General features: G+C 36.7%; 1 protein-coding gene across 7 annotated transcripts in view; it reads left to right on the forward strand.

Moving 5' to 3' along the window:
- Nucleotides 1-11,558, forward strand: part of SMAD1 (SMAD family member 1) — a 77,337-nt gene extending 65,779 nt beyond the window's left edge. For all 7 annotated transcript variants that reach the window (XM_025385879.1, XM_025385880.1, XM_025385876.1 and 4 more), the window contains exons 6-7: nt 6,369-6,625; nt 10,175-11,558. In XM_025385879.1, coding sequence (XP_025241664.1) covers nt 6,369-6,625; nt 10,175-10,318 — 401 coding nt within the window. In that variant the 3' untranslated portion in view covers nt 10,319-11,558. The remainder of the gene's footprint in view (nt 1-6,368; nt 6,626-10,174) is intronic.
- Nucleotides 11,559-14,477: the final 2,919 nt, after the last annotated feature.

Genomic DNA, 14,477 nt, shown 5'->3' on the forward strand with positions numbered 1-14,477 from the left:
GCTTAATTATATTTCAGATGAATACCATAACTCAGTAAATAGAAAAGAAAGAACTAGATTCTAGCACAAACATCGTGCAAGGTGGCACAATAGAACCCTGCAGTGAATGTACCTTCACAGGGACACCAAATTGAACAACTGTCCATATAAGAACAACTGTCCATATCCTCAGCCTAGGCTGAGTGGAATAGATAGAGTAGGGGTAGGATTTCAAATAAATCCCAAATTCTTTTTAGTAAACTTGATTATTTCATAGCAGTATGAGTGAAACCATTCTGAAACTTTCATATGTAAAGATGAAGCAAATGACTAAATGTGTGGATATTGTTGGGAGCCTGGGTTTCCACTGTGGAAGACAGACATATAAATGCAGAGGGGAGCAAAAACTAAACCCTATGAAGGAGAATAGAGGTATCAATGCAAAATTCTGATTTTAATAATACTTATGTGTGTGTGTGTATGTATGTTTATGTTCTCATGTATTACATATGTGCGTGTGTATGCGTATGTATATGCGTTTTTACGTGCGTATGGTTTCTGATCTGCCTGCTGAAAGGGCCCAGAAGCTTCCATACCCAGTAGCAATAAGCATGTCTAGTGTTCAGATCATCATCACTAATACTATGTCCCACTAAAAGGAGCTAGGGCTCCTTGAAGAAATGGCTGACCCCTAGGCTGGGATAGGTAGGCACAGGAGGACCCTAGAGCATCTTGTTATGGCAGAAAGTAAAGAAATGCTGATGGAAATCATGGGGCATGCCTCAGGAGCCAACTCTCAGACAATTTGAGCCCCAAAATAATTACAGTGATGAATTTTACTTCATTTTATTTATTTATATTTTTTTGAAATGGAGTCTCCCCCTGTCACCCAGGCTGGAGTCCAGTGGTGTGATCTTGGCTCACTGCAACCTCCACCTCCCAGGTTCGAGTGATTCTTGTGTCTCAGCCTCCTCAGTAACTGGGAGATTACAGGTGTGCACCACCATGCTCGGCTAATTTTTGTATATTTAGTAGAGTCGTTGAGTTTTACCTTATTGGCTAGGCTGGTCTCGAACTCCTAACCTCAAATGATCAGCCTGCCTTGGCCTCCCAAAGTTCTGGAGTTACAGGTTGTGAGCCACTGTGCCTGGCCTCAGTATGGCATTGAATTTTACACCATTGAAAAACAATATGAATTTGTAAGTCCATACTCATAATAAATAGATAAATAAGTGAATGGGGAAGGCTGGTTGATAAATACAGAGTGAGTGCTAAAGTTCGAATATCATCATTTTGCAACCATCATAGTAATGATCAGGCAAGAATCATCAATGGATGCTAAATATAAAGAAAATGTGTATGAGAATCAGTATATTTGCATGGTCTTAAGAGTGTTTACCCTCAAACTGCCTTTTAGTATGAGGGAGAATAAAAAGCATTAACTAAACAGTGGAGAAACTGTATCATTTGTATTTTAATTGTAATTGTATAATTGATGGATGCCCAGTTTTGACTGGGAGATCAAATTATCATCACCAATGAGAGACAGATGGGTATCATATACCTCCAGATGTCATACCCTGAGAAGGCCATAACATCACCTACGCAGGATTCCAGCTGAGAATGCAAATCCTAATCTAATCCTGAGGAAATATCAGACAGACTCAAAACATTCTATTAAAAAGGGTGAAGAAGGGGGACTAATTTTTCCAAGATATCAGTGTCAAAAGACAAAGGTATGGAAATGTTCCAGATTAAAAGTAGTTAAAGAGATATGACACCTGCATGCAGTATCTAGCCCTGGATATGATCCTGTACTGAACCGGAGAAAAATATTAATGTTGTAAAGGACATTGTTGAGGTCAGCAGGCAAAACCGAAATATGAATGGTGGATTAGACCAATGTTAAATGTATTAGCATTGCCAACTATACTATGGCTATATAAGAGACTATCCCTATTCTTAGGAAATACTTAAGTAAGGAAGTGGTTCAGGAATAAATTAGTATATAAAGATACCTGTCTACTCACCATCTATCTACCTAAAACCTGTGTTACAATACAGACAGACAGACACACACACACACATGCATGGTGCGTGTGCAGCAGCAGTGGGGAGAGAGGGCCCAAGCAATCAAGCAAATGGAGTAAATTGTCACAGTAGATGCATCTGGATAATGGTTATACGGGTATTCTTTGTTCTGTTTTTCTGTGTTCCCTTTCAAACTTTTCTACAAATCTGAAATTATTTCCGGGGTAAAAGTATGAAACAGTGACCTGTGAAATTTAGAACAGTGGACCAGATTAAAAGGTTATTTATTAGATGCTTTAAAAGCACTCAAGATAAAGTGTAACATTTAATCCTGACAGGAAGAAAACTCCAACTCTTAAATCAGGAATTGGTAGATACTTTCTTATATAACTAAAGGAAAAAACTCTGACTATAAATTTAATAATGAAATGCTAGAACCTAGGTTCATAACATACATAGATATCTCTCTATGGTCTGTAAACCTCTGAAATTGTATATAAACAACATTTTGCATACATTTGGGAGGAAAGGACATACTTTTCATTAAATTCTAAAGATGACTCTTATCCCAAAGTAGCAAAAAAAAAAAAAAAAAAAATTGTACTATGGGACATTTCCTCCTAAAACATTATTAAGAAAATAAGGATTCTTGGAATGCTGTTATTTAAAATTGTTCCAGATGCCCTGAATAGTGTACTCAAATATACAATTATAGATAATGGAAATAAGGCCAGATTATTATGTGTAGATGATATGTGTGATTGACAATATTCTCAGAATAGATTCTTGAAGTGAAATTAGTAGATCAAAATCTATTGATATATTTCACCCAATTACTTTCCAAAAAGAAATTCCAGCACTTTGGGAGGCTAAGGCAGGTGGATCAGTTGAGGTCAGGAGTTCGAGACCAGCCTGGGCAACATGGTGAAACCGGGTCTCTACTAAAAATACAGAAATTAGCCAGATGTGGTGGCACATGCCTCTAATCCCAGCTACTTGGGAGGCAGAGGAAAAGTTATCACTTGAATTTGGGAGGCGGAGGTTGCCGTGAGCTGAGATCAAGTCACTGCTCTCTAGCCTGGGTGACAGAGGGAGACTGTCTCAAAATAAATAAATTAATTAAAATAAAATAAATAAATACATACATACATACATAAAAGGAATTTGCATTCCTACCAGAAATATATGAGTGCCTTTCTCCCTTCATCCATGCCAGTATTATGGTTGGGCATTGTGCCTATTCAAATGATATGATTATTTATCTAGAAACCTCCAAAGAATCTATCTTTTAAAAATTATGTAAGTCAGTTTCCTTTAATCTGGTAATAACCAGTTAGAAAATATAATGAAAGGGGAAATCCCCTTCCCAATAGCCACATCAGTTTCTTCGAAATAATCTGAACCTGCAATATGTGAGAATTACATGAAGAAACCAAATTTAACTGAGAGAAGGAAAATTTGAATAAATAGGCAGTCCGTGTTCCTTAAAGGGAAGGCTTAATATTGTGAGAACATTTTAAGCGTATTAATTCCATCTAATTTAACTTATAGGTCAAAGCAACTCTTTTCAGAATCACAGTGTGATTTTTTTGAAAATTGGAAAATGTATTCTGAATATTACCTGGAAGAATAAGCAAGTAAGGCTAGCTAACTTTGTAAATGGAAAAATAAAGAAAAAAATTATTGGCATTAGGGTTAATAAAACATTGTAAAACTATAAGTAAACCAGTGTGTAGACAAAACAGTAGAATGAGTTAAACTCAGACTATTCTGTACATAAAAATATAATGTATGTTAAGTGAAGCATAGCAAATCAGTAGAGTCTTCTAATGGTTCTACAAAACCAAGTTAACTTTTGGGTGAGGCTGGAAAAGAGAAACCCTGACCTCATACTATATATGCAAACAGATTAATGAGTTGAATGTTTTTCAAAAGGCAAACAATTAAAAAGCTAGAAGAAAATATGCTTGATCAGAGAAGTAGAAATTTTCTAAGCATAAAAAGCAACAAAGGATTGTAAAAGGTTTGACTAAGAGATTGCATACTTCTGTAGGCTAAAAATATGTCACAAATAAAAGACAAAGGACTAACAGGGAAACAAATAAGAAAGTATTTATATCCTTCTTACATGAACAGTTCATAAAAAAAAAAGTAAAAATAGGACCCCAGTGAGATAAATAGGTAAGAAATATGAACAGTGAATTCACAAGAGAAACACAGATGGCTGATAAACTTTGAGAACATATCCAGCCTCACAGGCAAATTAAACAATTATTTGTCAACTATAAATTAGGGAAATTTTATTTTTGCTCTACACGCAGATTCAGTACTGGCACGGGTGAAATGAGAAAAGCATTCCTACACTGCTGGTGACAGTGTAAATTGATGCATTCTGGAAAGTCATTTGGCAGAGTTAATCAGCAGCCTTCGATCCAATAATTTAACTTCCAGGAATCTCTCCTAAGGATATTATCAAAAATTGTCCAGAGACATTTATCATGGCATTACTATAAAAGCAGAAAATTGCTATCAGCCCAGTGGTCCACTAATGGGAAAATCATTTTAAAAACACTCATACAATCATACAGATATTTTAAATGTTTGCAAAGACATTTTAATGATAGCCAAAACCAAATACAGTGTATCAAACTATTAATAATTATTGCCTCTGAGTCACTAAAAGAGTGATAATATTTTCTACCTCTTTATATTTTGATTTACTTTCTGATTTTTCAGGATGAAAATTTGTCATTTTTATCAGGAAAAATTAGTAGCACACACACTCTTAAATTGTTTTATCTACATCAGGCCAAACAAATGGGCTTCTGCTCCAGCAGCTATTTAATTGTTACAGAAATCCTAACTGTTGTGTATACATATAAACACAACATGTAACATTTTCTATGAGACACAGTATAGCCTTGACTAAGCCATACCAGAGTTACCTACAAGGTGGATCATTTAAACCCACATAGGATCTAACGCTGCTGGGGGACCTATATAAAGTCATCTCCCACAGTGGTGTGGGGCTTTGTGAGAATGAGTTTTTTACCCCTACTTTCCTTTTTTTAAAGGCAGGGTAAGACCAATTTGCTACACTTTAAGCAGTCTGGGTCTCAAAGGAAGAAGTTCGGAGCAGGTGATAGTTTAGTGAGATCTAATTTTACATACACCGTACGACTTTTCTAGTTTCATTTTCATGGTTTTTTTACTGGATCTTATATCTTACAGCTCTTGGCAATACTTCTTCCACCTGTGACTTTACAGTTCCTCTCTTCTCTTTCTCCTCTCTTCCCTTTCTAAAATTTTCCAAACATCTTAGCTGTACAATAAATGCAAGAGTGCTTTATAGTAAATACATAGCATCCAGGTTTTATTATGTTGTATTTTTAGAGTGAAAATATACTTTCCATGTCTGGCCAAGTAGGACATTAATTACTTACCAAAATGAAATTGCTTCATTTTGTTGTTGTTGTTGTTGTTATTTGAGACAGGGTCTCACTCTGTCACCCAATCTGGAGTGCAGTGGCTTGATCACAGCTCACTGCAGCCTTGACCTCCTTGCCTCAGGCAATCCTGCCACCTCAGCCTCTGTGTAATTGGGACTACAGGCATGCACCACTGTGCCTAGCTGATGTTTTTTCTTTTTTTTCTTTCTTTCTTTTTTTTTTTTTTTTTTTTTTGGTGGAGATGGGGTTTCGCCGTGCTGCCCAGGCTAGTCTTGAACTCCTGAACTCAAGCAATCTGTCCACCTTGGCTTCCCAAAGTGCCGAGATTACACGTCTGAACCACTGTGCCTGGCCTATTAGTATTTTTTTAAACATTTTGTTATTTTTCTAGAAACCTCCTAGATACTGTGTTAACTAATACAGTTAACTAAGATTTTATCAATCATACATCAGCCATCCCCAATCTTTTGGCACCAGGGACCAATTTCATGGAAGACAATTTTTCCACAGGGGATGGGGAAGGGATAGTTTCAGGATGAAACTGTTCCACTCAGATCATCAGGCATTAGATTCTCATAAGGAGCACGCAACCTAGATCCCTCACATGCACAGTTCACAATAGGGTTCATGCTTCTATGAGCATCTAATGCTGCCACTGATCTGACAGGAGGTGGAGCTCGGGCTGTAATGCTTGCTCACTCACCTCCTGCTGTGTAACAGGCCACGGACTGATACGGGTCCATGGCCTCGGGGGTTGGGGACCCCTGTTGTACAGGACTTAGAGAATAGCTATCTAACTAGCCAAAGTTTAAATCCATGTAAATTTAAGTTTCTGTGTTGAAGCTGCACAGGTGCCTTTGAGCTATAAAAATTAATAATAACTAAATTATATGCTTTGTCTTCCCATAGGAGTTCATCTTTATTATGTTGGAGGGGAGGTATATGCTGAATGCCTTAGTGACAGTAGCATCTTTGTGCAAAGTCGGAACTGCAACTACCATCATGGATTTCATCCTACTACTGTTTGCAAGATCCCTAGTGGGTGTAGTCTGAAAATTTTTAACAACCAAGAATTTGCTCAGTTATTGGCACAGTCTGTGAACCATGGATTTGAGACAGTCTATGAGCTTACAAAAATGTGTACTATACGTATGAGCTTTGTGAAGGTAAGTGAACTCTGACTCCTCCATTTAGGGTCTCATATACTTTTGCTGTGCTTTTTTTTTTTTTTGGCAATATGTGAATCTATATCTTCTTGCTAATATGTTCATATTAGCTGACTTATTATCTAGGCATTTTTAAACTGTAACAAGAGTGTCAATTATTAGGAAAATATCATAGGAATATAGGAGTACTTGTATTAAATATCAATAGCTGTGGGTTTTAATAGCCTTTTCCTTATTCAGATAGCACCGCTTTAGCTATTGTATTACCAGTAGAATATGTTATGTTACATATTTAAAATATAATTTAAATACATGGTTGTTTTACAAGATCAGTTGAGTAAACATACCTTCCTTACTTTTCGTTCTTTGTTTTTAGTACTTTTATGATGGTAATGCTTGTTTTTGTTTCAAGAGTAAGGAAGTGATCTTTTTGTAAAAATTAAAGTTCATCACATTGGAAATTGTGTTTGGTCAGGTTTTTTTAGTGGTTTCAGTAAGCCTCATGATTTTCTTAACAATTCAAAAGTTAATAAGGCCCTTGCCCAAGATAAATAGATGCCTTAGCTCAAAGATTGCATTGTAAGGTTTGATGAGGGAGAAGGTTAAACACATTGCTCATAATAATTGATCTTTTTGCTGTCTCATCTTCTGCCTCTGAGAAATAAAAATTTTTAGGATGCCATTGAAATCTAAAAAACCTTAAATGTCTGATTAGATTTCATGAGTCAGTGACTTATTCTAGTAACTGACCTGTCTCTGAATTCTCAAAAATAAGTTTCATCCTCTTGTAGTTTGAGAAACTGAACTAATTATATATTTGAGTGAGGCAATTACCTTTTATGTCTTCTGTTCAGAAGCTCACCAAACTTGTTGCTTAACCTGTTTTGTAATGTATTTATTACTGAGGATAATTTTGGAGCCTTACTTGTTAATCATCCCTTAGATCAAAGATACCTTTTCCTGAATATAATTACTTTTCCTACTTATTTAAAGCATCTTCGATTTTCAGTGTGTTCCCTTAGTGTTTGTTTTTGTTTGTTTGCTTGCTTGCTTCCTTTTTGCAGTGTACCTCAACAGTTATTTGTAGCTGAGTCTGGTACCTTGTTAGTATTAAGAAAATTTTTTTACCCTTTGAAGAGGTTGACCTATATGCTATGTACATATGGGGCTACAAAGACCTATCTTATTCATTATTAACATGTGCTGTTTAATTTTTGACTTAGCATTTGGCTCAAATGGTTTTTAAAATTTTTAAATTTAAAATTTTAAAATTTTAAAAATGGCAGGTCATTAGTGACCTGCCAGAAGTGTTTTCGTTTATTGTTTTTATTGGTATGGAGGAAAGAACAACTCTTGAGAGTCGAGGTGCAGTTTCCAGTTTTTTTCTGCCATTTTAACTGTGTGATTAAGGCAGATTTCTTCTCTGGTTCTCATGTTTATTATCTTTGAAATGGGGGTGGATGGAGTTGAGAACTGTGGTAATTATTATTAGGTCCCTTAGTGAGTCTATTATTGAAGGACCACTCTAGGAGAATTTATGACTTTAATGTTCCAATTAGCTTCCTGCTGAAACTCATTTCTTATTGTTTATCCAATCAATGTTCATTATTTTACTTTTGTACAGTTTTAATAATTTACTTTTACACAAGTAAAAACAACTTTTACACTAATAAAAGTATTTATAATGCAAAGTTATGCATTCAAAATTTATTAGATTTTATTCGTTCAGCAGATATTTTAGCACTATTTCAGAGAAGTAATACAAAGATGAAAAAGCACCTAAAGTCTCTATTATCAAGATCCTTATGCTCTAGTATATCTTTAATTATAATCTGATAAGCATTAGAATGGAGAATTATACAAGATATAATGAACTTAGCCTGGAAGTTGGATTTAGAGAGCCGAAGGTAAATAATATTTTAAAATCCTGCTGAATGTTAAAGAGAAACTGTTTATCATATATTAGCAACAAAATATGTGCACACTGTTTTTACAGAACTGTTCTTTATTAATATGGACTGCACACTTTATCCTCTCCCACTCAACATTTTAAAGAAATTATAACAGAACATTTTACTAACAGTAGCCAATCTTGAGCTGTTTTCAAAATGATCATTTTTGGATGTTAACATAAAACATATTTTATAAATTATTTGTACTTTAAACTCTATGTCTGAAAAGTCCAAGTCAGCTCAGCTGAACACATATTTATAGAGCTTCTGCCTTCTGTCGTTATGCTATATATCGGAGGTAAAGATAAATTCCTGCCTTCAAAGATGTTGATATCTGATGGAGGAAACCTGCACATAAGCCTGTAAATTAAATTTAGGAGTTTGCTTATATTTACAAACGCATAAGTGTACGTACATCTATGTAGATACATATATCTATATAGATGTAGTTTATACAAGTTTTGATGTTCGGATACATTTCCTTTTCTTTCTTTCTTTTTTTTTTTTTTTTTTTTAAGACAGAGTCTTGCTCTGTCACCCAGGCCGGAGTGCAGTGGTGTGATCTTGACTCATGGTAACCTCCGCCTCCTGGATTCAAGTGATTCTCATGCCTAAGCTTCCCAAGTAGCGGGGATTACAGGGATACACCACCACACCTGGCTACTTTTTATATTTTTAGTAGAGATGGGGTTTCACCATGTTGGCCAGGCTGGTCTGGAGCTCCCGACCTCAGGTGATCTGCCCGTCTCGGACTCCCAAAGTGCTGGGATTACAGGTGTGAGCCACCGCACCTGGCCCCAGATCTATTTCTTAAAACTACTGGAGTAGATAGGTAGCAGAAATAAATGGAACCCAACCTTCTCTGATACTCCTCATGAAACAGTGACTAAAGGATTAATCATTGTCCATCCCCACCAGTGAGTTTTTGATCTTTGCAGTAGCAGTTACTTTTCTCTTTTTCATAGTGACTTTATTCTGTGGAACTCTACTGTCTTAATGCAGTAGGTCTGACAAGCTACCTTCTTGTACAAATGAATGATAGAATGTATTGATTCATGGCAATGGCTAGGTGTCAATAATAGCTTTTTGGATACTTAAATGTACTCCTGCCCGTTTTGCTTAGAGATTGAAAGATCAAGAGCTGTGTATTGATAGGAGGCTGATTCAGTGGCCGAATAAGGAAGAAATTGAATGTCAGTCTGTTTAGCATAGCTTTTTTGTTTTATTTTATTGATAAAATGAGAATTTAATAATAGCTATTACATTACTATCAGAAATGGGCAATTAAAATAAAAGTTTTACAGTGCCTTTATTAAGACAACTTTATAATGTATTTTAAAATCTTCATTCCTCAAGACTGGTAATTCTTATTGGAATCCATGGATGGACCCTGGGGAGCTAACATCCATCCTTTGAAATTGCCTGCCAAATTATATGTGTGTTTGTATATGTGTGTTTTTTTCTCCCCGGCGGCGGGGGGCAGGGAGGAAAGATGCATAGCTTTAATCAGAGTCTTGGTTATGTGAACCCTTCTTACTTAATAAGTTTAACCACTGAGTTAAAACAAGTTAAATGACCTCCAGTATGTTTTTCCTAGGGCTGGGGAGCAGAATACCACCGCCAGGATGTTACCAGCACCCCCTGCTGGATTGAGATACATCTGCACGGCCCCCTCCAGTGGCTGGATAAAGTTCTTACTCAAATGGGTTCACCTCATAATCCTATTTCATCTGTGTCTTAAATGGCCCCAGGCATCTGCCTCTTGAAAACTATTGAGCCTTGCATGTACTTGAAGGATGGATAAGTCAGACACGATTGAGAACTGACAAAGGAGCCTTGATAATACTTGACCTCTGTGACCAACTGTTGGATTCAGAAATTTAAACAACAAAACAAAACAAAAAAAACCACCTTGGTAACATACTGTTGATATCAAGAACCTGTTTAGTTTACATGGTAACATTCTATTGTAAAATCAAACTAAAATGCAGACTTTTAGCAGGACTTTGTGTATAGTTAAAGGAGAAATGGCCAAGCCAGGGACAAATTGTCTATTAGAAAATGGTCCTAAGAGATTCTTTGGTGTTTGGCACTTTAAGGTCATCGTTGGGCAGAAGTTTAGCATTAATAGTTGTTCTGAAACGTGTTTTATCAGGTTTAGAGCCCATGTTGAGTCTTCTTTTCATGGGTTTTTGTAATATTTTAAAACTATTTGTTTAGCGATGGTTTTGTTTGTTTGTTTTAAGTAAAGGTTAGTCTTGATGATATACATAATAATCTTTCTAAAATTGTATACTGACCATACTTGCTGTCAGAATAATGCTAGGCATATGCTCTTTGCTAAATATGTATGTACAGAGTATTTGGAAGTTAAGAATTGATTAGACTAGTGAATTTAGGAGTATTTGAGGTGGGTGGGGGGAAGAGGGAAATGACAACTGCAAATGTAGACTATACTGTAAAAATTCAGTTTGTTGCTTTAAAGAAACAAACTGATATCTGAATTTTGCTGTGTTTCCATTTTTTAGAGATTTTTATCATTTTTTTCTCTCTCTTTTGGCATTCTTTTATCTCATGCTCTTCAGAAGGCAGTTCTGCAGCTGGTTAATTCATGTAACTGTGAGAACAAATGAATAATTCCTGCTATTCTGAAATTGCTTACCTGTTTCAATACCAGTTATATGGAGTGCTTGAATTTCATAAGCAGTTTTTACGGAGTTTACAGTACAGAAATAGGCTTTAATTTTCAGGTGAATTTTTTGCCAAACTTAGTACCTCTGTTAAATATTTGGAAGATTTAAAGAACATCCCAGTTTGAATTCATTTCAAACTTTTTAAATTTTTTTGTACTATGTTTGGTTTTATCTTTCTTCTGTTAATCTTTTGTATTCACTTATGCTCTCGTACATTGAGTACTTTTATTCCAAAACTAGTGGGTTTTCTCTACTGGAAATTTTCAATAAACCTGTCATTATTGCTTACTTTGATTAAAAATTTGTCATTTCCTTTGTTCACCTACTAGATTTTAGGATCAGTAAAGTTTGCTACCCTTCTGAGAGTTTTTTTCTTAAATATCCTCCACCAAACATGAGTGAAATTACTATTTCAGAGACTGGACACAGCAGCATGAAGAGACTGGAGCCAATTTCAGTCACAAAACACAGGAGATGTACACCTTTAAAAATTAAGAAAAACTACAAAAATCTTACGTGTATGAACTTTTTAATTTTAGAAATTACAGCAACAGCACTTGTTGGTTAGTACCAGGCAGTCAACCAAAGCAGCAATTTCTAAACTTCAGATGAAGATACAAGCGTGACTGGGAGGAGGTAATAAAGGGGGAGGGATAAGAACTCACAGTGCAGCAGATGACGACTACCTTTGCAGTCAGTCTACTTAAGGCTGGGATGATCCCAATACTACCCATTCCCCCACAAAAAAGTTTCCCAATGAGGGACACAGATTGAAGGACACTTAGATTATTTCCTGCCCCAATAGATGCCATTCTTTCTCCTTTACATTTTTGTGTATCTTTCCTGGAGTGTGTTTATGAGACCTGAAATTTAAGGACCCTCCCTTTTTAAACCTGGTTTCAAAGAAAAGAATGCCTTTTTCACCCCCAAAATACAACATTTATTCCCTAAACTATGACCAAGCAAAAATTTCTACAGCTGCTTTTTGTGTCCAAAAAACAATGATACAAGTAGAGAAATCCCCAGACAGAAGTCCTACATTGTAACACAAATTCACGCACATCTTTGCTGGGTCACTTAACTTCTGTGAATCTCTGTTTCTTCATTTGTCAAATAATATAGTTGTGACTTGTCACAAAATTGAGGTGCAGATGCCTTAAAAACGCATCTGCCATGCAAGTGTGGGAATCAGTTGAACTCTCCCATACGCTCTATTTTCCACTTACCTAAGTCATTTCAAGCACAGGCGATCTAGATAATAGTGATTGGTGAGATAAAATCAAAGTTGATATTTAAACTATTAGCCTTAACAATGAAGTAAAGAGATAAAGAGCTCAGGCTAGGATTCCTCATCCTTTTCCTAGTGAAAAGCCATTTTTGAGTTCCCATGGTTGCCTGGTGGGACAGTTATGCAAGTTGTTAGTTGGGTGTAGCAATGCTGGTAGCCAGCTTGAAGTTCTATCAGATAAAACATCAGGATCATCCAGTAGATTGAAATCTCCTGGTTGGGACCTGTGGTGTTTGCAACATGGTGCATAAGTAGGTCCTTCATGGTTAAGTGCAACTCTATGTATTTTTGGTGAAATCTTAGGAAGACCATTGTCATCAGCCATAGGAGGCTATAAGTCTCTTGGAAAGGTTTATATTAAAGGAATGAAAAAAATCAACTATTAGAAGTGGGGGGCCCTAGAGCTCTTGCGTCATTCTTCATTTAATAGTATTTGACTTCCATCAAGTTTTTTAGTTTTTCTTCACCTGTTTCCTTATCTGTAAAATGGAGACAAGCCTACCTCCTGGGATTATCATGAAGATTAAGCTGATACATGCAAAGCAGTTAGAACCTCTCAATAAGTGTTAATACAGCCAGCTAAATCTGGCTGGGAAGACACCTGAAAGGAATTTTATTCAAGAGCGTTTGATGAAGACCTACTTACCTTTGAAGTATTTAATAAACACAGTGGAAGATTTATCTTTGAGGAACTCAGAGTCTAGAGAGAGAAACCTGGAGAAAACTAGCAATGCTTGAGTGCCTAGCCTGTTGTTTTCCAGGACTCTGCAAGGGGTTCCCAAACATTGTCTGTCATCCTCCCAAGGACATATGAGATACTACTCTGTCCCCAACTCCTTATGGCATTTTTCTTTCTTTCTTTCGAGATGGAGTTTCACTCTTGCTGCTCTGGCTGGGTTGCAATGGTGCGATCTCAGCTCACCGCAACCTCCACCTCCCAGATTCAAGTGATTCTCCTGCCTCAGCCTCCCAAGTGGCTGGGATTACAGGCATGTGCCACTATGCCCAGTTAATTTTGTATTTTTAGTAGAGATGGGATTTTCCCATGTTGGTCAGGCTGGTCTTGAATTCCTGACCTCAGGTGATCAGGCCGCCTCAGCCTCCCAAAGTGCTGAGATTACAGGTGTGAGCCACTGCACCCGGCCACCATTTTTCTTACAAATGAGGAAATTTAACTCAGAAGCTAAGGAAGTTGCCCAAAGTCACCTAGCTAGTTGGTGTGGAAATCAGAGCTTCAATTCAGATCTGACTTTAAAATCTAGAGTTAATTCTATTAAATACTATATTCTTTTTCTTGTGAGTTTACAGTCATATGTACTTACTATAAAATAAAGTAGAATGAAGAGCACAGAGGGACGAAGTAGTTAAGACTTGGTTAGCTGGAGATCAGTGGAGTTTTTACAGCGGAAGTGTCATTTAAGATTGAGCTTTAATCATGGGAAGCATTTTGATAATTGGAGGAACTCGTGGGCAGGAGAAGACTCCAAGATAGATACCTGTTGTTTGCCATGCCCCAGCATCTACCCCCCAGTTTTTAAAGATGTGCCTTCCAGCCTCAGGGTGACTGGGATTTATCATACTGCATGACATATCACCTCTGGCCAGTGTTGGATGGAACCTGCTCTTTGGGAATTCTGGAGCTGGAAATAAAGTCTCTGTGTGGCTGAAGATACAGTAAACCTTGTGAATTGTCCCCTGTCCTCTCACCTGCTATATGGGCTGGAGACAAGAAAGAAGAGAGAATTCTCAGGGCATCCAGCGTCCTGGGTCTAGGATTTACCAAGACCTGCCACATTTCTGTTCTTTGCTATCCTACCCCACCTCCCTTTTGCTTAATGTGGTTTCATTTGGATTTTTGTTCCTTAGAAGCAAATGAGGATTAAGTAATACTGTATGTAACTATTTGATTGTTTAAAAAA

This window comes from Theropithecus gelada, chromosome 5, assembly GCF_003255815.1.
Source record: "Theropithecus gelada isolate Dixy chromosome 5, Tgel_1.0, whole genome shotgun sequence".
Lineage (NCBI taxonomy): Eukaryota > Metazoa > Chordata > Mammalia > Primates > Cercopithecidae > Theropithecus > Theropithecus gelada.